This window comes from Chiloscyllium plagiosum, chromosome 28 (genome assembly GCF_004010195.1).
Source record: "Chiloscyllium plagiosum isolate BGI_BamShark_2017 chromosome 28, ASM401019v2, whole genome shotgun sequence".
Classification (NCBI taxonomy): Eukaryota; Metazoa; Chordata; class Chondrichthyes; order Orectolobiformes; family Hemiscylliidae; genus Chiloscyllium; species Chiloscyllium plagiosum.
In genome coordinates, this window is record NC_057737.1 from 45,201,142 (window position 1) to 45,226,290 (window position 25,149).

At 45.8% G+C, this 25,149-nt stretch overlaps 1 protein-coding gene across 1 annotated transcript in view; it reads right to left on the minus strand.

The window, feature by feature from the left end:
* The window catches only part of LOC122564162 (protein spinster homolog 2-like), a 98,346-nt gene that overhangs the window by 20,281 nt on the left and 52,916 nt on the right, over positions 1–25,149 (minus strand). The window contains exons 4-8 of the mRNA XM_043718809.1: positions 11,387–11,538; positions 9,084–9,150; positions 6,833–6,975; positions 5,216–5,368; positions 3,420–3,609 (exon numbers count right to left, since the gene is read on the minus strand). Coding sequence (XP_043574744.1) covers positions 3,420–3,609; positions 5,216–5,368; positions 6,833–6,975; positions 9,084–9,150; positions 11,387–11,538 — 705 coding nt within the window. The remainder of the gene's footprint in view (positions 1–3,419; positions 3,610–5,215; positions 5,369–6,832; positions 6,976–9,083; positions 9,151–11,386; positions 11,539–25,149) is intronic.

Here is a 25,149-nt window from a genome sequence, read left to right on the forward strand (position 1 = left end):
GCTGTAAGACTCTATGACTCTAAGATGTGTCCATTGTGTGGTTGAGTATCAACTAGCAAAACTTCCCAAGTAAAAATAAGAGCGATTCCTACTCGACCATGAGGGTGCGGAGCAGCTGAAGCTTCCACTTTCCCTGTCTATAGCTCCAGGCTGCAACATGCATGTAAATGCGTCACAGTAACTCACACCACCAGTGTGGATCAGATTGAGACTAAAACTGCACAGGGCACGATCCCCAACCCAGATTTGGGAATTGCAAATGTTGGAGTTCACAACACACTTGGTGGGACCTGCCTCTCAGGCAGAGAACTCAGCAAGGTTTCCCACTGAAATTTGTTCAGAATTGTCCTGTTTAAAAATAAATCCCAGGTGGGACACATTAGCTAGGGTAGTGGTTTGCAATTAATTCCTTTGATTAAATGTGTCCCATCTGGTGTCATACTAAATAGGAAACATGCCTGAAGTGAAGCCAGGATACAGAGAGATGGCAAGATGGTGCTATCTGTATAATGGACAGACACAGCAAGATCACAGGGTTCTTTACACAATGTGACCTGAATCCAGATGAAAGAATTCTGTTTGCCAGATTATTAAAACATATGATCAAGTCAAGTCTTCCTTCACAAAAATAGTAATAATCAGAAACAGAGAGAAGAGGAGCTTTCTGGCGTCTGGGGAGATGGATCAAATCCAGCACCAACTGAGTCTTAAAAGAAACTGGGACTCCTGCTTTCAGGGAAAGATTAGGTTTGCAAATCCCCTGTGCCTCAATCTTCGATTTTTTTCTGATCAAAGTTATCCAGAGTGCACAACATCAAGTTTAAAAAACAATCCAGGTGAGATTAAGATGATACTGAGCTTCGGCTTTGAAAAGCCTTAAGAAGCTAACATCAAGACGAATGAGGGAATATTAAATCTGTTGCTAAGTCTGAGAACCTTCTCAGCTTGCATAGGAAGGCTGCGCAACTTTGGAGGAATAGAAGAAATTTGAATATAATGATTGCAGCAGTTTAAATAAAAACAAGTAAATGATGGTGGCTATGAGCCAAGTGCTGGCTAATGGGATTCTATTAGTTAGTTGTTTGTCTTTGACTGGCACAGACTAATGGGCTGAAGTGTTTTTTTTCTGTACTGTAGACTGAATGTGTCTGAGAAAGAGGTTGTGGTTATTTTTCTACTCATGAGCTACAGTTCAGTTGGTAGCGCTGTCACCAATGAATCAGAAAGTAAGCGTTCAGTTATCGTACCCTCTCAGTGTCTCAGATATATGGAAATGTTAGTATTGTATGTGTGAAGAGAGCTTTTTGGTTTTTTTTGGATAGAGTCAAAGTCCAATATTTTGCTTAATTACTTGATATGTAACTGTACAAAACCATCCTGCTTTTGTGACAATGATTATGTACAAAGAGGTTTTTTTAATAAATAAATTATATTTTTGAAATTAAAAAAAAGATGATTCTTTAACTCTCATTCTGACACTTAAGGACAAAATTGAGGCTTGTATCCAATGCTGAAGGAGTGCTGCATTGTCAGAGGTGTCATCTTTCAGACACTGTCTGCCTTCCCAAGTGGATGTGAGTGTACCATTTTGAGAATAAGTGGGGTCCCAACTAATTTCTATCCCTCACCCAAATGTACAGCTGTTCTGGTCAATATTGTGGGCAGATTGTCAATGAAAGTGCTTTTGGGATCCTGAGGTCACAAAAGGTGCTATACAAATGCAAGTACCATCTTTTGCATTCTCCCTTATATTTTGGCGAGGTAGACATCGCTGGGAAGGCCAGGATTAACTGTCCATTGCCTACCTTGTTGTATAATCTGGTCATTCAGTACATTATAAAAGTATCTCAAAGCCAAGAGCTCAAACCACATCTCTAGCCAGTGTGTGGAGCCCCTTTTCTTTTAGAAAAGAGGACTACTTTGAATAAAGTTCAGGCAGAGTAACAGTCATTCTGAAAAACTGCTTGCTCGTAGGACTGATAAAGTGTAAAGTTGTCTATTTTGGCCAGGAAGTTAAATGAGCAAATTATTATCTAAATGGGAAGCAGAGGGATCTGGGTATCTTTGTTCATGAATCGCAGAAAGTGGGTATGCAGTGCAGCATATAACAAGAAAGGCAAATGGAATCCTGGCATTTATTGCAAAAGGACTGGATTATAAAAGCAAAGAAGTGTTGTTCCAATTATAAAAGGTGTTGGTGAGACCAACCTGAGGAGTATTAGATTACTTACAGTGTGGAAACAGGCCCTTCGGCCCAACAAGTCCACACCGCCCCGCCAAAGCACAACCCACCCATACCCCTACATCCACACCTTACCTAACACTACAGGCAATTTAGCATGGCCAATTCACCTGACCTGCACATCTTTGGACTGTGGGAGGAAACCGGAGTACCCGGAGGAAACCCACGCAGACACGGGGAGAATGTGCAAACTCCACACAATCAGTCGCCTGAGGCGGGAATTGAACCCGGGTCTCTGGCGCTGTGAGGCAGCAGTGCTAACCACTGTGCCACCGTGTCGCCCACAGTATTGTTCTAGGTTTGGAATCTTTACTTGGGGAAGGATGTGGAGGCAGTTCACCAGATTGATTCCAGGGATTGCAGGAATGTGGAATCAGGCCATTCAGCCCATCACCAACCCTCCAAAGAGCATCCCACCCAGACCCATCCCTCACCCTCTCCCTGAAACCCTGCATTTCCCATGGCTAACCCACCTAGCCTGCACATCCCTGGACACTGTGGGCAATTCAGCATGGCCAGTCCACCTAATCTGCACACCTTTGGACTGTGGGAAGAAACCAAAGCACCCAGAGAAAACCCATGAAGACATGGAGACAGTTGCCCGAAGCTGGAATCGAACCCAGGTGCCCAGTGCTGTGACACAACAGCGCTAACCACTGAGCCACCGTGCCACAGATGAAAGGGCTGCTATTCAAGAAGCAGTTAAATAGCCTGCGGTTGTACTTGCTGGAGTTCAGAAGAATGATCTGACTGAAGTATATCAAATGCTAAAGGGGATTGATAAGGTGGACATTAAACAGATGCTCCCCTTTGCGGGACAGTCTTGAACAAGATGACACATAGAGTGAGAGGAGGTAGGTTCAAAACTAAGATCAGGAGAAATTACTTCACTCAGAGGGTTGTGAATCTGGGCAGCGCACTGCCCCAGAGTGCAGTGGGGGCAGAAACAATCAACTGGTTGAAGAAGGAAATAGGTATGTTTCTGATGAAAAGCAGGATAAAGAGTAGGAAAGTGGAGTTGAGACTAGGATAAGACCAGCCATAATCATGTTAAATAGCAGAGTGGGTAAGAAGGGCTGAATTTCCTATTCCCGCACCTAATTCCAAAGACCATGGAGCATTTCTACAGCACACTATCATTCCAAGTGAGAGGGAAATGGACCGGAGTGACACTCACATAGGCTCCCACGATGTTGAACCGGGCAAAGACAAAGATGAGGCTGATGAATATAGATGAGCTGAGCATTCCAAACGCACAGACCAGCGGATCAGCTCGGGAGCTTTTTGTCCGGTACCACCTCGTGGCTGCGACACCTACTATCAATCCAAGGAATCCCGTCACACAAGTGATCGCCCCGAATATCAAGCTGCAAAGAGAGCACGACGTAGTTAACCCACACCCCACATCATCAATGACACACTCATCAAAACTGATAGCAGAGCTGGTGAGCTCCTGGGTTCATTGGAACACAGAGGAGACACAAATCCCAAAACCGCCATCCATTGTTTGGAGCAGAGGTATTTCGATGAGAAACCGTTTGGCCAATTAATGGTTAAGTTTACAAAGGTTTAAGAAATGAGGAGACATATTTTCTCAGAGAATCCTTAGTCTGTACATTTCTTCCCCCTAGAGAGCAGTGGACACTGGGTCACTGAATATATTCACAGCCAATTTCGATAAATCTTTGGAAGGCCAAGGGAACAAAGGGTCATGGTGTGGTGGGAGGCCAGTTAATACAATTAAGGCCACAACCAGATCAGACATAATCTCATCAAATGACAGAACAGACTCAAAGGGCCAAACAGCCTATACCTGCTGCTAATTCTCATATTCAAGGACTGGCATTAAAACATTGCTACAACTTTGATTTGATTTATTATTGTCACATGTACCAAAGTACAGTGAAAGGTATTGTTTTGCATACAGTACAGGCAGATCATAACATACAAAGATCATAGGGTGATTGAACACAACGAAGAACGCAAAGTTACGACTGTCAAAAAGGTGCATAAAAAAGCCAGACCAACTTTAGGTTTGAAGTTTGACAGGTCCATTAAGAAGCCTCTTCTAGTTTGACTTGGAGGTACCGGTGTTGGACTGGGGTGGACAAAGTTAAAAATCCAACAGGTTGGACTATAACCTGGTGTTGTGTGATTTTTAACTTCTTCCAATTTGGTGAGTCTTAGCGGAAATCAAACAAGGGAGCTTAATCTCTAATATTGACAGGATCTCCCCAACTAGGCCGTGGCCTAGCCTGAGAGCCTTCAGTGGAGTTTGATTGATGGAGGGGTAGGAGACCACGAGATCAGCCTGGTCTCAGAGTCTGGTGACACAGTCCCCACACCCTCGTGGGCTAACCTATAATCCCCTCTAATGTAGTAAAGTGGGCCGTGTTGGGTTATGGTGGCTCTAGGTCAGATAATTGGGTGGGATCACGGCTGAATCCTGTGTTTCACTGACCGATGTTGAACTAGGCAGTAAAAGACCTGCAGAGATTTATAAGGGTTCTATTGTGGATGGCCAGTTTAGCACAAACACCAGTTTCCACCTGTCCCTTCCGGACCCTTTCCCTGTCCAGAAGCCAAATGGGGCAGAACCCAGGTCTGGTGGTTTTTTCCCTAAATTATTGCAGTCACCACTTAAACGAGTCCTGAAGTAACACAACACTGCTCACCAGGGGCAATGTGACAAGGGAGAACAAGGCAGGGGACAAAATCAAAACTGTGTTACTGGGCAGCACGGGGATAGACTTCTTAAAAATCAATCTGTTCAGACATATCTGTGAGCAGGTGGGACTTGAAGCCAGGCCACTGTAGGTACCTCCCTCCCCCATCCTGGGCAGCACCCAAGCTCCGGTTGGTGTGGTTGGAGAATTAGGAGGGGTACATGACTGAGGTTGTAACAGTTCCCCTTGCTGACCTGCCTGGGAAACCTGGTAAAGTGTCTGTGCCTCATCACACAGAGGTGCTTACCTGTCCCTACCACTACAGGGCTCCGCGGTGCACGGCTCGATGTTCTTCTGGACGACCTCTGCCCGGAACAGATACAGCGGGATCCACACGCCCAGCACCCCGGTGGCGAAGGACACAGAGGCTGAGGCCAGAGTGGAGAACACAAAGCTTGGGCTGTGAGGGGGCAGACCAGGCAACGCATTAGACACTCAGCCCACAGACTGCAAGCCCTGCCCTCGCATTTCCCGTTTCAGCATTTAAAACCCCACACAGGCAGAAATCTGCATTTCTATAGAGCCTGTGTCAACCTCCCAGAACGCTTTACAACCAATGAAGTGTACCGACTGCTGAGAGGTAGCGCAAACGGCAGCCAAATTATGCACAGCAAGCTCCCATAAACAGGGAGTGTTGAAGGCTTTTCAACCTGCTTGGGGGTTGTGGGTGCAGGGTTAAACATCGGTCAGAAAACCGGGAGAATTCCCAGACCATTCCTCGGGATAGTACAGAGGGAGATTTACCTCGAACTGAGGGGGCAAGCAGCACAGCAGGTTTATGTCTCAATTAAAAGGCAGCACCTCTGGCATTGCAGCACTCCCTCAGCACTGACCCTCTGACGGTGCAGCACTCCCTCAGCACTGACCCTCTGACAATGCGGCACTCCCTCGGCACTAACTCACCGACAGTGCAGCACTCCCTCAGTATTGATCCTCTGACAGTGCGGCACTCCCTCAGCACTGACCCTCTGACAGCGCAGCACTGCCTCAGTACTGATCCTCCGACAGTGCAGCACTCCCTCAGCACTGACCATCTGACAGTGCAGAACTCCCTCAGCACTGAGCCTCTGACAGTGCAGCATTCCCTCAGCACTGAGTCTCTGACAGTGCAGCAGTGCAGCACTCCCTCAGCACTGACCATCTGACAGTGCAGCACTCCCTTAGCACTGACCATCTGACAATGCAGCACTCCCTCAGCACTGACCCTGACAGTGCGGCACTAACTCAGCACTGACCCTGTGACAGTGCGGCGCTCCCTCTGCACTGACCCTGACAGTGCGGCACTAACTCAGCACTGACCCTCCGACAGTGCGGCACTCCCTCAGCACTGACCCTCCGACAGTGCAGCACTCCCTCAGCACTGACCCTCTGACAGTGCAGCACTCCCTCAGCCTTAGCACTGACCATCTGACAGTGCAGCACTCCCTTAGCACTGACCATCTGACAGTGCAGCACTCCCTCAGCACTGACACTCCAACAGTGCGGCACTCCCTCAGCACTGACCCTGACAGTGCGGCACTCCCTCAACACTGACCCTGACAGTGCGGCACTAATTCAGCACTGACCCTGTGACAGTGCGGCGCTCCCTCAGCACTGACCCTCCGACAGTGCGGCACTCCCTCAGCACTGACCCTGACAGTGCGGCGCTCCCTCAGCACTGACCCTCTGACAGTGCGGCGCTCCCTCAGCACTGACCCTCCGACAAGTGCAGCACTCCCTCAGCACTGACCCTCTGACAAGTGCAGCCCTCTGACAGTGCAGCACTCCTTCCATTCTCTGTCCCCACTTTGATAGCATTCCCTGACTTCCACACTCGTGACTGAGCAGCCATCCCATCCCATTCCCACACCATCACAGTGCTTACATTTTCACCACGGCCTTCATGTCTTTGGTCCAGGATGTACTGGCTCGGAGCTGCACCAGCTGCTGTTCTGCCGCTCCTCTCTTTGGCTCAGGGACCAATAGGATGATGAGGGTCCCCGCAGTAAAACCCATGGCTGGAGTCACCTGTTTGGGGAGAAATGTTTTGTTTGAAACAAGAGGCATAGAGAGAACAGCCTGACCCTGCAATCATGTCGTGTTGGCCATGTTCCCAGGTTCAAATCCCACCAGGGCACCCAGTGAAGTTTAAATTTAATGAAGCAAATGTGGTATTGCAAAACTCGTCCCAGCCATGACAACGATCATCGATCATTGCTAAAACAAAACACCTTGGTTTATTAAAGTTCTTTTGGGGTGGAAATCTGATATCCCTACATTCCTGATGAAGGGCTTATGCCTGAAATGTTGATTCTCCTGCTCCTCAGATGCTGACTGACCAGCTATGCTTTTCCAACACCACAATCTTCGATCCCTACATTGTAGACTGGACAATGTAGGGGTATCAGATAACCTTTCACCCCTTTTCTTGACAAAATTCATCACATCCACCTTAAAAATATTAAGGAGTCTGCTTTCACCACCTTGGAAGTGCATTCCAAGGACTCACAATCCCGAGGGAAAAATGTTTCTCCTCATGTGTGTTTGAAAGGAGTGATCCCTTATTTTGAAACCCTGGTAAGCTGTAGTTCTCGATTCTCCCACTAGGGGAAACATCCCCTTATCATCCAGGTAAAACAATGACTGCAGATGCTGGAAACCAGATTCTGGATCAGTGGTGCTGGAAGAGCACAGCAGTTCAGGCAGCATCCAAGGAGCTTCAAAATCGACGTTTCAGGCAAAAGCCCTTCATCAGGAATAAAGGCAGACAGCCTGAAGCGTGGAGAGATAAGCTAGAGGGAAGTCCACATTGATGCCCTGGGGTTGAAGTGTTCCGAGGCGGAAGATGAGGCGTTCTTCCTCCAGGCGTCTGGTGGTGAGGGAGTGGCGGTGAAGGAGGCCCAGGACCTCCATGTCCTCGGCAGAGTGGGAGGGGGAGTTGAAATGTTGGGCCACGGGGCGGTGTGGTTGATTGGTGCGCCTGTTGAGAACATCTTGCATGTTTCAGCCAAGTGGCTAGAACTCCAGTCTAGCTATCACTGCATTCAACAAGTACTTGCAACCCAGCATTAGAAAGGGCCAGAAACTTACAGTGCCCCTCTTTCCTTAGAATATTCTAAAGTGCATCACAGCCAGTTAACTACTGTTACAGGCAGTCCCCGGGTCCAACAGCTTCTGTATTGAGTCCATTGACAAGTCTGGGAAATAGGAGAAAGTGAGGACTGCAGATCCTGGAGATTCGAGTCAAGATTAGAGTGGTGCTGGAAATGCACAGCAGGTCAGGTAAATACACAATCCAGGATGACATAAAAGAGCTGTTGATATGTCTGATGACGCACTCGCATGTCAGATCTTTAAAATGACACCCCTGGAAGGATTGAGTTTGTAAATCAGGGAATCCCTGTACTTCACTGTCGCTGGGTCAAAATCCTGGCTCTCCTTTCCTCACAGCACTGAGTGTTTCTATATCCTAATAAACTGCACTGGGGTCAAGAATTATAATTATCACAATTTTTTGATTGGTCTCTGGCACTGCGAGGCAGCAGTGCTAACCACTGTGCCACCGTGCCGCCCAAATTATCGGATCAATTGTGGATAGGTAATAAAGGCCCACAACCAGATAATTTAAACTTTGGAATGTAAACTCTGTTGCAATGTAGGAAAATGCAGCAGTCAATTAATGCACAAGTTCCCACAAATGACCAGATAGTCTGCTGTCATCATATCCTGGTTGAAGCACCAACATTGGTCAAGCTGTCTTTAAGGAGATATATCTGGTGCAGTCAAGGTGCATTCTCATAAACCCAGATGAACTGCATGAATCCAGGAGATTCACACACACACATACACACACACACACAGGGTAGATTCCCGATGTTGTGCCATCACTATAAACAGGTCTCACACTGCATGTCCTCAAAATGTTAGAAACTGCTCCCCAGTCATTACAGAGAACAGACAATAGGAAGCATTTCTGCAGCAGTGCATTCCCCCCCACTCCCCATCGACCTACATTCCAGAAATATAGGCCACAGCAAGCAGCTGGATTGCAAGAATACACCCTACATTTAACATGAAAAATCGCTCAGACAAAATTAAAACCAGGAGAACACGATAGGAAGAGGGTGAACACTCACCCGCAGTGCCCAGTGCCAGTCTCCAGATGCCTGTGTCACACAGGATCCCAGAATGTAGCCAAGTCCACTGTGAGGAAAGGGAGAGGAAGCATTATTAAAGCATCATTATTGCACATGTCCACTAAACAGGGGAGTCGGGAGACTCTCACACTGGGGAGGGATAGCATTCCCAACGCTCCTGGAGCAAGCAGCAATTTCTTGGGATTCTTCTCCCAGGCACTGCCCAGCAATGCCCAGTGGCTGAGGTGGTCAGTGATTTATGTGCCCAATGCACCCTCCAACTTGACGTCATCTATTCCATTGAACATGAGGATGGTCGCATGCTTTGTAATCGGGAGGGCTGTGAATTTGGGAGGTGTTGGGGGCAGGTGGTAGGTGGCTCAGCTCAGCATTTGATGAGGCCTATGTCTCCATAGGGTGGGGGCTCTGTGGAACTAAGGTCCCTGATTTCAGGGAAGAGGGATAATTATGATAACTAGGAGGGAGGCAGATAAATGGTTTTCTTAACTCCAATATTTAGTAAAAGTGGGTTCTTGTGGTGATGTCCCAACCTCTGAACCTGGAGGTCCAAATTAAAGTCCTATTTACATCAGAGGTACATCGTAACATTCATGAATGGGTGGATGAGAAAATATCTGCTTTGTAAACGTAGCTGTCAGATTGTCTCAAAACCCCAAATACATGGCTTGGAGAGGGTGGACGCTAGGAAATTGTTTCTATTAGGCGAGGAGACTAGGACCCGTGGACACAGCCTTAGAATTAGAGGGGGTAAATTCAGAACAGAAATGCAGAGACATTTCTTCAGCCGGAGAGTGGTGGGCCTGTGGAATTCAATGCCACAGAGTGCAGTGGAGGCCGGGACGCTAAATGTCTTCAAGGCAGAGATTGATAAATTCTTGATGTCACAAGGAATTAAGGGCTACAGGGAGAATGCGAGTAAGTGGAGTTGAAATGCACATCAGCCATGATTGAATGGCGGAGTTGACTCGATGGGCCGAATGGCCTTACTTCTGCTCCTATGTCTTATGGTCTTATGGTTCATTCATGTCACGATCGAGCTGGGCATCTGTGTGACAGAAATGCCCCACCCGTCATGGTTGACTCTCTAACCTTGCAAGGAGCTCGCGCGCTGCTGCATCTCTTCCAAGCACATGGGATCGATCAAGTTCTAGAAGGTGGCGACGTTCTCAAGGGATCTGTGGGGAGATGGTGGTAATGTGGCTGGAATAGAAACCCAGGCAAATGCTCTGGGGACATGAGGTCAAATCTCGCCATGGCAGCTGGTGGGATTTAAATGGAATAAAATTTGAAACTGAAAGTTAGTCTCAGCACTGGTGACCTATCACCACTTGTTGTGATAACCCATCTTATTCATTAATACACTTGAAAGTGGAGTTGCAGGTAGACTGGAGAGTGAAGAAGGCATTTGATATGCTCATCTTTATTGGTCAGTGCATTGAATATAGAACTTGGAATGTCATGTTGCGGCTGTACAGCACTTGGTTTGGTCACTTTTGGAATATTCGTGTTCTATTCTGCTCTCACTAATATAGGAAAGATGTTGTGAAACTGGAAAGGGTTCAGAAAAGATTTACAAGGATGTTGCCAGGATTGGAGGATTTGAGCTCTTGGGAGAGGCTGAATAGGCTGGGGCTGTTTTCCCTGGAGCATCGGAGGCTGAGGGTGACCTTATACAGGTTTATAAAATCATGAGCGTCATGGACAGGGTAAATAGCCAGGAGGGGGAGTCCAAAACTAGAGGGCATAGGTTTAGGGTGAGAGGGGAAAGATTTAAAAGGGACCAAAAGGGGCAATGTTTTCACACAGAGGGTGGTGCGTGTATGGAATGAGCTGACAGAGGAAGTGGTGGAAGTGGTACAATTGCAGCATTAAAAAGGCATCTAGATGGGTATATGAATAGGAAGGGTTTGGAGGGATGTGGGCCAAGTGCTGGCAAATGGGGCTAGATTAATTTAGGATATTTGGTCGCCGAGGACGAGTTGAACCGAAGGATGTGTTGCCATGCTGCACATCTTCAAGACTCTAATATCGTTGGAGGAAGAAATCTGCAGTCCTGGCATGGTCTGACCAACATGTGACACCAGACACCCAGTGACATCTAACTGCCCCCTGAAGTGGCTGAGTAAGCTTATCAGTTCAAGGGCAGTTAGGGATGGGTAACAAATGCTGGCCTTGCAGCTGACACCCACATCCCATGAAGGGAATAAACACACCGGGGAACAAGTAATAAACGGTCACAACTTGAGAACGAAGTTTGAAAGCGCAGAGCCCCAGTGCCATACCTTCCCAGTGGAATAGCAAAGTAGAAGAAGGACAGCATACAAGTTCTGGTGTCTTTGGCAAACATGTCAGCGATGATGGTGGGAGCAATTGTGGAGTAGCTGGCCTCACCAAACCCGACCAGACCTCTCGAGATGAGGAAGAGCCAGAAATTCTGAGGAGTAAGCACATTGACACAAAGGTGAGGCAGTGAGCACACATTCCCTCATATTCAAACTGAACAATGCCATTATCATTCCGCCTATTCCTGGAATTTTCACAACAGACTTTGCCAAAACAGAGCTCCAGCATTCCAGCTCTATGTTGCTACCAATGGTTAAAGCCTTCGCTCAACTCCTTGTGGAAATATGGGAATGTTGATCAGCACAACCAAATAATTCACTGAAGTAATCCGGGTCTTTTCATCTGGCAATAAGAGTGTAACAATGCAGGTTGTTATCATTAAATAGCATTTGCTACACACACGGTGGTGTGAGTAATATTTGTTTGAGAAAGTTATTTGACTGATATCACAGCCTTGAAGAATATGCACCACTTGTCTGCCCTGTCACTCTTTCCTCATGACTGCAGTTTGCTTTCTCTGCAAGAAAACAGAGATTGAGCTCACTCTACCAAGGCTTTGATTAAAACTGAGAGAGAGTGTGACAGAGAGAGAGAAAAAGAGATAGAGACAAACAGAGGGACAGATAGAATGTGTGGAGTGCTCAGGCCTGTCAGATTGTGGAAGTACTACAAAAATGAGACAAAGAGTGGGGTCCGTCCTCTGCTGGAGTTGCCCGAGGACTGCAGCCGTTCAAGGTGGCAGCTCACCACCTTCCCAAGGGCAATTAGGGATGGACAATAATCACTGCAATGGACAACTCATAGAGTCTTACAGCATGGAAACAGACCCTTCGGTCCACCCAGTCCATGCCAACCACAATCCCAAACTAGTCCCACCTGCCTGCGTTTGGCCTATGTCCCCCAAACATTTCTTATTCATGTACTTACCTAAATATCCTTTAAACCACACATCTGTAAAAAAACAAAAATGCTCCTCATGTCTTTTTGGAATCTTTCTCCTTTCACCTCAAAAATATGCCCCCTTGTCTTGCAATCCCTCACCCGAGGGAAAAGACACATGCCATTCATCTTATCTGTACTCCTCATGATTTTATAAATCAATATAAGGCCACCCTTTGACCTCCTGCGCTCCAGTGAAAGAAGTTCCAGCCCATCCAGCCTCTCCTTGTAACTCACAAGTTTCAAGGTCAATCTCGAAACGCTGGTGATTCAGACGCTGCCACAGCTTCAAATCTTCACTTGGGAGGTGCTTTCAATTTGCATTTGGGACTATAGCTGTTACCCTGCGGTTGCTATGGTTACAAGGCCATTATCCTGAGGGAGGTCCGCGCTGTGCACCCTGATTCCCTGCACTCACTTAAAACCTATCAAGTACTTGATCACCCTGCTAATATCCTTTGGTAGATGCAGATGCCTGAAGACACTCCTGTGTGGTGCCTTCGGACTTTTTGCTAAATTGAAAGTGCTAGGCGAATGCAAGTTGTTGTTGTAAGGCTGACATACAACAGAGAAGAGGCAATGCCTCAGTTATTTTATGTCAATCTGGAGTGAGTACGGTGCTCATTGCTGAGAATTACACTTCAGGAAGGATACACTGACCTTGGAGAAGATACAGTGCGCATTGATCAGAACAAGACCAGGGATAAAAAGATTAAATGATAAGTGCAGATTGTATTGATCAGGCATGTTCCTGGAGCAGAGGGAATTGAAGACTGGTTGTATCAAAACCATTTATAATAATCAAAAAGCATTCAATGTGCTTGATACTGAGAAACTGGTTGTTCTGTTTTTGTCTAGACAGAAACACAGATCTAAAAGTGGGGATAGACTGTCCGGGAGGAAATCAGGAAGTGATATTTCACTTAAAATCTAGTAAGCATCCCTCTCCAACCAATTCCCACTCCCGCCCCCCCACCTTCTAACTCCAAAATACAAGGAGTCTTGAAATTCCTAAGACTGAGATTGATAGATTTTTGTTAGATTGTTGGCAGATCAGATTAGACACCATCTCCTGGAATGATTGAATATTTGAGGGGCCCAATGGCCTCCTCCTCTTCTAGAAACATCCGTCGTCCTCCCTGGGTTTCAGCCAAGACTCTGAGGCAGAACCTCCTTAAAGAGATGATAATTAATGGGCCAGTACCACACTGTCTATTCTGCCTGGATTTGGATAAAGTCACAACTTGGAAATTGTGTTCTTTTACACAAATTGCACACCTTTCTGCCAATTTCAGCACAACATTTGTTTTGTTCCAAATCTTAAATTCTTGGCATTTTAGACCTAGATTTTGAAAGCTTTTCTAGAAAAGACATTCAGTGAGTTTAAGAATTTAGATAACATCTGAAGAAGAGTCATAATGGACTCTAAATGTTAACTCTGTTTCACTCTCTGCAGATGCTGCCAGACCTGCTGAGTTTCTCCAGCATTCTCTGTGTTTGTTTCAGATCTCTAGCATCCACAGTGTTTTTCTTTTATTGAAGAATTTAGATGTTCTCTTAACTAGATAGACAGTTGTAGGAAGGATATTATTAAGCTAGAGAGGGTTCAGAAGAGATTCACCAGAATGTTGCCAGGTATGGGAGGTTTGAGTTATAAAGGTAGGCTGGCTAAACTGGAACTTTAATCAGTGGAGTGTAGGAGGTTGACCTTTATAAAATAATAAGGGGCAAAGATAGAGTTAGTGGTAGGTGTATTTTCCCTCAGATGGAGGATTTCAAGACTAGGGAGCACGCTTGTCAGGTGAAAGGAGAGAGAGAGAGATTTAAAAAATGCATGAGGGGCAAATTGTTTACACAGAGGTTGGTTCGCTTGTGGAATAAACTGCCTGAGGAAGTGGTGGATGGGGGACAACTGCAACATCTAAAAGATGTACATGAATAGTAAAAGTTTGGAGGGCTATGGGCCAGGAGCAGGCAGGCAGGACTAGTTTAGTTTGGAATTATGTTCGTCATGGACTGATTAGGTGTCTGTTTCCATGCTGTATGACACTACACTTTTAAGAGACTGTAGAAAGGACACAGACTTGCGATAATTAGCATAAGAACATGGTGATTTTTATTGCTTTTTGGTTAGATGGTTGGTTTGGGTATTGTGGGCTGGACCAGCATTCATTGCCCATCCCAATTGCTCTGTAGAAGATGGTGGTATGCTGCCTTTTGTGACCTACAGGAAATGGGTACACCCACAATGCTGTTTGGATTTTGACCCAGCGACAGTGAAGAAACAGCAAAATATTTCCATGTCAGGATGTTGAATGGCTCCTCTCAGGGGGTGGTGTTCCCATGTATCATGTCCTTCTAGACGGATGTAGTCATGGGTTTGGAAGGTGCTGTCTAAGGAGCCTTGCTAAATCTCTGCGGTCCATCTTGTTGCTGATACACACTGCTGACACTGTCCTTCCAGGACGGAGGGAGTGAATACTGGATGGGCTGTCAGTTGAGAGGGCTTCTTTATCCCAAATAGTTCCTCAGGTGAAATGTGCAATACAAAAAAAACAAATTACAATGATCTGGGATGAAGATGTGGTGATAACTAAAAATAGCAAATTGATGTACACTCAAAAAGGTAAGATCTGCAGAGGAACTATCAGGGGAGAGGGATTAACTGGACAGCTCCTGCATAGAACTGGCACAGACGTGATAGGCTGAATGGCCTCCGTCAGTGCTCAGTGATTCTATGAAAGCAGCCAAGAAATTAAAAGTGGTTATGAGATTCAGTCCTTATTAAAGTTACAGTAAAAAATCAATCAAAGGAGTTAATCCTTACATCAGTACTGACTCTTTCTCTGGTGTGTTAAAATCCCCACAGATGACGTTAACCTATAATTAGATTCATTTGCCTAGATCTGCATGTGTCAGGAACACTCCTGCTCATATAATTTTGTGCAAAGGAAGAGCTTGCAGATTAAGAATACAGTTCACAATCCTCAAAAGGATATTTGTAGAGGATGTGGCAGGTTCTTTTTTTCATTAGGATTTGCTAATATGTCGTTGGTGCAATTTTCTGATGTGACTGACGACACTGTTCACACCTGTGTAGCTTTATGCAGTTTATAGAAATTTAGGAAATTGGAGCAGCAGCAATAGACCATTCGGCCCCTTCAGGCCTACACAGCCATTCAACAAAATCACGGCTGACCTTCCACCTCAATGCCACTTTCCAACACAGTTTGAAAGATTTGTCAAACCATTTTATCAGATGAAGTATTGGACTCTCAAGATTTGGGGTTGAGTATCTCCTTTGTCCTAAAAGGAAGTTGGACTCTTCACGACTAGACTGCACAGCCACTGTCACACAGTCCGAGTTCACTCAGTACATGGTCTGACTAAATGGTGGCCCTGTGACTTTGAGCTCCTTGCCCTTAATGTTTACCAAATTGTTTCCTGGTACAGCAAGATTGACAATATGAGGAGAGATTGAGTCGGTTAGGATCATATTCTCTGGAGTTTAGAAGATTGAGGGGGATCTCATAGAAATCTATAAACCTCAAACAGGACTAGGCAGGTTAGGCAGGCAGGCAGGAAGGCTAGGCAGGCAGGCAGGCAGGCAGGCAGGCAGGCTAGGCAGGCAGGCAGGCAGGCAGGCAGGCAGGCAGGCAGGCAGAACCGTGGGTTGTAGTTTAAGGATAAGGGGTAAACCTTATAAGATAGATGTGGAGAAATTTGTTCCTCTGGAGAGTCGTGGGCCTGTGGAATTAACTACCACAGGAAGTTTTGAGGCCAAAACATTATGTATTTTCAAGAAGGAGATATATATAGCTGAAGGGATCAAAGGGAATGGGGGAGGGTGGGATTAGGGTAATGAGCTTGAATGGCGGAGCAGTATCGAGGGGTTGAAAGGCTTACTCCTAATCCTACCTTCTACGTTAAAGAATGAGGAAAAGACCATTCATGCCATTAATTCTATCCTTTTATGAATGCATGCACTGGGGACATTTTATTGATGACCAGGCCCTAGTGGGCAGGAATTCTGATTGTGCTTGTACCCTGAGTGCCTGCTGATCGAGGGCCAAACTAGCACCTACTGATTGGTTCTGTGGAGGGTAAGACTGAGGGAATTAGTTGCAAATCAATGAAGGAGTTATCCAGAATAAGTAGATCATTCTGACAAGAGCAGAAATAAAAGTAATATACTACAGATGTTGGAAATCTGAAATGGAAAATAGAACCTCAGTAGGTCAGACAATGTCTGCGAAGAGAGAAACAGAGTTAAGTGTTGAGTCTGATATGACTCTTCCACAGAATGGCTTCAAAGTTCCAAAGAAGAATCATTCTGAACAAGGTATTAACTTTGTTTAAAACTCCACAGAACTGCTGAGTTCTCCAGCACTTTCTGTCTCTGATTAAGAATGTTATAACATACATTCACGTAGCACTTTTACCAAAGTAAAAGCTTTCAAGGTTCTCCACAGATATATTATCAGACAAAATTTGACACCAAGTCACATGATAGATATTAATCATGGTTTGGAGATGTCGGTGTTGGACTGGGGTGTACAAAGTTAAAAATCACCCAACACCAGGTTATATTCCAACAGGTTTAATTGGAAGCACTAGCTTTCGGAGCGACGCTCCTTCATCAGGTGGTTGTGAACAATTACCTGATGAAGGAGCGTCACTCCGAAAGCTAGTGTGCTTCCAATTTAACCTGGTGTTGTGTGATTTTTAAGATAGATATTAAGATAAGATGATCCGGAATGGTAGGCTATAGGGAACAATGCATTTTAGCAGAAGCCAACTGGTCGGAAGAGCGGGAGGGAAGTGGAGAGGTGTAAGGAAGGAACTCCAGAGTCCTGGAACCTCAGCACTGGAATGTGCAGTAGTGGTGATGGAGAGATTAAAGCCAATTAACTGGAACTAGGACATCTTAGAGGGAGTAGGGTTGGAGGAGGGCACAACATAAGGAGGGGCAAGGTCATAGCGAGCATCAGATAAAGAGAGCAAATGTTACAAGCCAAGCATTAGCAGACCGGAAGATCAGCGTGCTGTGAATATTAACAACATCATTCAATTTTCAAGATGTAAAACGCAACGCAGCAAGTATAACAGCTGCATTAACCTGCACAAACACTTGTAAGGATTAAGTTCATGGAGCAGAACCCTTCCCTATGCATTTGGCCCAGTTTTCTAATATTAGATACCAAGACTCAGACACTGGATTACAGGAGTTGAGCTGAGGCACATTGGGGATTACTTAATAATTGCCTCAGGGACCAAAGAGTTCACACACATTAAATACTGATGGTCCAGACTGACTTTGAACAATCAACAGCCAGAACATTACAGCAGCTCACCTTGACAGTTGGGTGATTTGAAAAAAAAAGATATTTCAGACAAAGCAAAAGAAAACCTACATCCAGCTCAGCTCTGACTCAGAGCTCCGTCTGAAGACACAATCTGGCAAAATACCATTGCAAGGTTTTAGGAATAAAATGGGCATTTGAGGTTAGCATGGCAGTTTTCCAAGAAAGAACAGGTTCATGATTTATTTATGACTGGACTCACCATTTAATGCATACGCCAGATAATTAACACAGACACACGGGCTGAAGATAATTCTTGTACTACTTTAGGGATTTAAAATGCAGATTGGTAATTTGAGGGATGAGGAACAGTTTGCTAATTCTCCCTGTGTCTGCGTGGTTTTCCTCCGGGTGCTCCCCACAATCCAAAGATGTGCAGGCTAGATGGGTTAGCCATGAGAAATACAGAAATTCAGGGTAGGAGTGTGGGTGTGGGTGGGATGTTGTTTGGCGTGTCAGTCTAGACTCGATGGGTTGAATGGCCTGCTTCCACACTGTAGGGATTCTATCGTAATCGAGAGCACTGATGAAATGCACTGCCTGAGAGATTGCAGCTGTGGCTCTTGGAAGATTATCTGAAGATAAAAGATTTGCAACAAAGGAAAAGGGCTGGGAATGGGGCTTGCAGAGAGCTGGCACGGGTACGATGGGCCAAATGGTCTCATTTTTTGCCTTAACCATTTCTTGATGAGTAGCGTGTAGAAAAAATATCTCTCTCTGCACTGCCACCTGCAGATCGGTGATGCCTGTACACCAGGACATCCCAAATCCACTGTCTTCAATGAACCATCCCAAAATTCCTGGGCACTTCCCGCCTAACCCTGTGAAAGATCTACGTCCGCAGCACACATTACAATTTGTTTCTGCTTCTTCCTATAATGTTTTCAGTCTCAATGTTCGCACTGTCCTGAAGTTCTCAGCTGCCCTCCAATCCCTAGCCCTGACTCAGAGTCGGGGTTTTTCACTTGATCGCTCACCAGTCTACAGACTGACTTCCATTTCTTAAACAAACGGAAAAATCACTGGCTGCCAACCACAGAAACCTATAAGACCATAAGACATAGGAGCGGAAGTAAGGCCATTCAGCCCATCGAGTCCACTCCGCCATTCAATCATGGCTGATGGGCATTTCAACTCCACTTACCCGCATTCTCCCCGTAGCCATTAATTCCTTGTGACATCAAGAATTTGTCAATTTCTGCCTTGAAGACTTTTAGCGTCCCGGCCTCCACTGCACTCTGTGGCAATGAATTCCACAGGCCCACCACTCTCTGGCTGAAGAAATGTCTCCGCATTTCTGTTCTGAATTTACCCCCTCTAATTCTAAGGCTGTGTCCACGGGTCCTAGTCTCCTTGCCTAACGGAAACAATTTCCTCGCGTCCACTCTCTCCAAGCCATGTATTATCTTGTAAGTTTGTATTAGATCTCGCCTTGATCTTCTAAACTCCGACTCAATGTCCCACCATGGTAATGGTCAGCTAGTCTACTTGAGTATTATAGAATAGAATAACAGGATCCCTACAATGTGGAAAGAGGCTATTTGGCCTATCAAGTCTGCACTGACCTTCTGGAGAGTGTGGTCATTGCTGAGTCATCCCCCTGAGTTGTGGGCCTCTGTGATCACAGACAACCAGGATGGTTAAACTTCCTGTGTCGCCTCATCTAACTGAGCACCTCATGGGCGGGTGCTGCTAATCATCTTCCCAGAGAGCAGCAGAGGCTGAATCAGTGAGTACACTCAAGGCTAAGCTCAACTTCTGATCAATGGGGGAGTCAAGGTCATGGGAAGGGCAGGCAGGAAAGTTGACTCCATTTTCCAGTAAGTTCTCATCAAATGGTGGAGCAGGCTTGAGGGGCAGAGTGGCCTATTCCCGGCTCTGATTGTTGGAAAAGAGCATCTTGTTGGATCTCTTTGCCTTCTCTTTTCAGAGGAGGCTCAGACCTGCCTCTGAATCTGATGTTCACATCCCAGAAACCCCATCACGACATCTTGATTCCTGCGTGAGTGTAGCTCTGAAGCCAGCATCTGACCGCTATCACATTGCTGTCTGTGGGATCTCTCTGTGCACAGTTTGGCAACAGTGTTTCTGACATCACAATGACTGCATTTCAAAACTACAGCTTGTCATTGGCTGTAAAAAGCTTTGAGACCTGATAAGAGGCGCTAAACAATCACAATTCTTTCTTGACAATGTTGTTATCCAGAATAAGGTTAGATTCAATTTAATCTCTTTATAGCTTGAAGGCAAAACTTAATTACACCTAATTATAGTTCTTACCTGCCCAGCTTGTCATGGAGTCTCCTGGAAATAAAGATGAATCTCTCAGGCTCTGCCGAGAGTGGAACCAGACGAGAAATTGTCAGGGCAGTGAGAAAAATACCAAGCAGGGAAAATAAATGCGGTTTGACTAACAGTCAAGTTCCAGATGGAGATTATTCACATGAGGAAGAGGGACACTTCAGTGTTGGGCATATCAGCTAACCACTGGGTGATAACATATGGAATGTGGGAGTGGAAGGGAGTGGGTGGAAACTTCTAGCAATGTGTTCGACGATGGTCATTCTAACAGATGAGAGACTCAACAAACAATCAGGTTTTTTCAATATATAATTTCAGTTACATCACACTGTAAACTTTTGCTATAAATTCTGTGGCTTACAATTGCGTACTCCACAACCACCTGATGAAGGAGCGTCGCTCCGAAAGCTAGTGCTTCCAATTAAACCTGTTGGACTATAACCTGGTGTTGTTTGATTTTTAACTGTGTTCGACCAGAGTTACAAACTCACTACATATTCCATTATTCCCAATCTGCTATCAGCCCTATTTATCTGCTATGGGTTCCTCCTGATACTCTTAGCTCTAGCTCATGATTACTGCTGGGTATGCTGAGGGTAGGGGTGGGTGGGGATTAGGGCCCATCGTTCAAACCCAGAACTGAGGGACCATTGCACAATACTGTTTCCACGGGGAGATGTTGGCACAGTGATGAAGCTAATCCTGTGGGAACAAGGATTCAAATCCCACAACAGCAACTCGTGGAATTAAATTCAACTAATAAATGTGAACTTAAAAGCTAGACTCATTCACGTGACCTAGGAACAGGAGTGGGTCATTCAGCCCATTGAGACTGCCCTGTTATTTAATACGAATGTGACTGATTAAAAATTTATCAATGCCTTTTACCTACCCCATCCCCATAACCCTGTGCGCCCCACATAATCAGAAATCTACCAATCCCCACCTTAAGACTGAGCTTCCACAACCCTCTGTGGCAAAGAATTCCAAAGATTTATAACCTGAGTAAAATAATTTCTCCTCATGCTTTCCTTTACTGGTCAGGGCATCAAGTATAGGAGTTGGGAGGTCATATTGCAGCTGTACAGCACATTGGTTCGGCCACTTTTGGAGTATTGTGTGTAATTCAGCTCCCCTTCTATCGGAAGGATGTTGTGAAACTTGAAAGTGTTCAGAAAAGATTTACAAGAATGATGCCAGGGTTGGAGGGTTTGAGCTGTAGGGAGAGGCTGAGCAGGCTGGGGCTGTTTTCCCTGGAGCGTCGGAGGCTGAGGGGTGACTTCATAGAGGTTTATAAGATCATGAGGGGCATGGATAGGGTAAATAGGCAAGGTCCTTTTCCCTGGGGTGGTGGGGGAGGGTTATGCTAAACCAACTAGATTGGTTTAGCATATCTCATTGGCATGGACGATTTGGATCAAACGGTTTTTACAAGGAAAGGTTGAGGGACTTGAGGCTGTTTTCGTTAGAGAGAAGATGGTTGAGAGGTGACTCAATTGAGACATATAAGATAATCAGAGGGTTAGATCGGGTGATCAGTGAGAGCCTTTTTCTGAGGATGGTGATGGCTAGCACAAGGAGGCATAGCTTCAAATTGAAGGGTGATAGATATAGGGCAGGCGTCAGAGGTAGTTTCTTTACCCAGAGAGTAGTAGGGGCATGGGACGCCCTGCCTGCAACAGTAGTAGACTCGCCAACTTTACGAGCATTTAAATGGTCACTGGATAGGCATATGGGCGAGAATGGAATAGTGTCGGTAAGATGGGCTTCAGATTGGTTTCACAGGTCACGGCAACATCGAAGGCCGAAGGGTCTGTACTGCACTATAATGTTCCATGTTCTATGTTCTATGTCTGTTTCTGTGCCGAATGTCTCTATGACTCTCTGACTCAGGCCTAACTGAAATCCCTCTTGCTTTTTAACTGTGATGGCGCAGCAGGTCAGGCAGCATCCAAGGAACAGGAGAATCGACGCTTCGGGCATAAGCCCTTCTTCAGGAACTCCTGAAGAAGGGCTTATGCCCGAAGCGTCGATTCTCCTGTTCCTTGGATGCTGCCTGACCTGCTGCGCTTTTCCAGCAACACATTTTCAGCTCTGATCTCCAGCATCTGCAGCCCTCACTTTCTCTCTTTTAACTGTGATGCCCTGGTTTTAAACTCCCCAATCAGGAGAAACATCTTCCTACAACTACTCTCTCTTTAAATGTCAATGATCTCTCAGTCTTCAAAACTCTAGGGAATACAGGCCCAGTTTGCCCCATCTCTCTTCATGGAACAATTATTATTTAAAGTTGACCCATCTGGTTCACTCATGTTCTTTAGGGTCTCATTGTCCTTATCTGGTCTGGCCCACATGTGGCTCCAGACCCACAGCAGTACAATTGAGTGTTAACCGCCCTCTTGTGTAGACGAGCCACTTAAGGGCAATTAGGAGTGGGCAATAAATGCCAGCCTTGCCAGCGATGCCCACATCCCACGAGGGAGTAAAGGTAAAGCCCTCATTTGGAATGGGGGCTAAATTAGAGGGATATGGGCCAAGTGCTGGCAAATGGAACTAGATTGGTTTAGCATATCTGGTCGGCATGGACAAGTTGGACCAAGCGATCTTAAGGCTGAGGGACTTGAGGCTGTTTTCGTTAGAGAGAAGGTTGAGAGGTGACTTGATTGAGACATAAATTAAATCATAGGTTTCCCAATTAGAACTGAAAACATTCTCAATCCTCAAAGAGAGCAGAAAATGTGTGGAATGTATCAAATGGAAACAGAGACCGACTTCAACATTGCTTCCCTTAGAGAATGAGTGTCTCTTTCTCTGCAGTGGGATGTTATTAGCTACTGTTCTGCTATTGGGATGTCCTGGGTGGGCTTTTAATTGTGAGGGGTGGGGCTGATCATTCACTGCCTTTTCACAACTCAAACACAACATTCCTCTGATGTAGGAAGAGCTTGTTGATGTCTGAAAAGAATTTCAAAGTTCAGGCTGCTGCGCCCTATATCTTTCATGAAAATCAAAAGGGAGACAGGGATTTTCTGATATTGAGACTGATAGCTTAATCCTTCAGCCCCTCCTCTCCTCCATCTCCTCCGCTCCCCACCCCCCCACACCCACTCCCCATGTTCTACTTGATCGTCCCATTTCCTGTGCAATTAGCTCACCCAATTCAAGCTGAGGCAATTGTCACCAGACTGCCAACAGAAACAATCCCTCCCTCCTCATTTTTGTGGTTTGGTTGAAAAATGATTGGGAATAGTTTGTGGTTTTGTTCAAACGTTCACAGATCGATGCAGGGGGAGTAAAAGAAAAGTCACTTGAAAATGTACAGGCAGAGAATTTGCAAAAGATTTGTGTTTCTCCCAGCGCTTAGGGTGAGTTACGTGGGCTGAGGGCTGCTCTTTCGAGAGGTGAACAGGCCCCACCATTTCGTGCACTTCAATATCCTGCACGGTCCACTCAAAATAATTTGACGCTTTGGTTTCACTTCCTGTCAAAGTGGCTGAGGTAACAGAAGGTAAGTGCGGTCCAACTGACCAATGACACGTACTTCAAACTGGAGGTCCCAGTCTGACCAGTACATTCATTTCCAAGTGTTACCGGTGTTTTATTTTCATGTATCCAGACCAGGATGACGCCCATCCAGAACTGAGGTGGCAACTGGAGCCCCAATTTATATCATAGGATCTCAATTTCCCAACTAAAACTGAGCCTGTTATCTGAATCAGGGATGGGCTTGACACCTAATGTCGGCCTCTTTCAAAATGGAGTTGGTAGCATCACTGAGTGACTCAATATTTGGTCTTTCTCACTCCATTACAGGGGAATTAAGACAGTCAGATGGAACCTCAACAGGGTATATTGCAGTGACTTTTGTTACTTGGTTAAACATAGCAGCCATTCTGTGAAGTTCTTAGGACAGAGACAGCTATCTCTGCTTCAGCCATTAAAGGTGGGTCCTTCGTGATCGCTCCCTAACACACCTTCTCTGCTGGTACTGATGTGCACTGTAGTCTCAACGTGGACTGAATACAATTTTCAGTTGGCTACAATTTGCACAGCACCATCCCACAAATCTCAGCGGAATGAAGGGGAACTTTATCTCAGGGTATGAATCACATGAGGAATTATGGTTGGAACATCAGGAAGAAATGGCTTTAATTACCAAAGTTTAACCTGAATGACGGTGATTTGACTTTTTTTTTAAATTACTTATGGCACACGTGTATCACTGGCCATTTATTGTCCATCCCTAGTTGCCCCCTTCTTGAATCGTTGCAGTCCATGTACTGTAGGTAGACCCGCAATGCCCTAAGGAGGAAATTCTAGGATTTTGACCCAGTGACACTGAAGGAGCAGCAATATATTTCCAAATCAGGATGGTGAGTGATTTGATGGTGAATTTGCAAATGGTGGTGTTCCCATGTATCTGCTGCCCTTGTCCTTCTAAATGGAAGAGGTAATGGGATTGTAAGGTTCTGGATTAGTGGTGCTGGAAGAGCACAGCAGTTCAGGCAGCATCCGAGGAGCAGTAAAATTGACTTTTCAGGCAAAAGCCCTTCATAGGAATAAAGGCAGAGAGCCTGAAGCATGGAGAGATAAGCTTGAGGAGGGTGGGGGTGGGGATAGAGTAGCATAGAGTACAATAGGTGAGTGGGGGAGGGGATGAAGGTGATAGGTCAGGGAGGAGAGGGTGGAGTGGAATCTGGTTTTCAGCATCTGCAGTCATTGTTTTTACCTGTGGGATTGTAAGGTGCTGTGTGAGGATCTTTGGTGAATTTCTGCAGTGATCTTGTAGATAGTACACACTGCTGCTACTGAGCGCCGATGGTGGAGGGATTGAATGTTTGTCGATGTGGTGCCAATCAAGTAGGGGCTGTTTTGTCCTGGATGGTGTCAAGCTTCCTGAGTGTTGTTGGAGCTGCACTAGGTAAATGGGGAGTATTCCATCATGCTCCTGACTTGTGCCTTGTGGATAGGCTTTGAGGAGTTGGGAGGGGAGTTGCTTACTGCAGTATTCTTAGCCTCTGACCTGGCCTCCGTCCCAGAGGCCAAGGAGTCAACATGTTTGCAGGAAGAGTGGCCAGGGTATGGACAAGGCAGGGGGA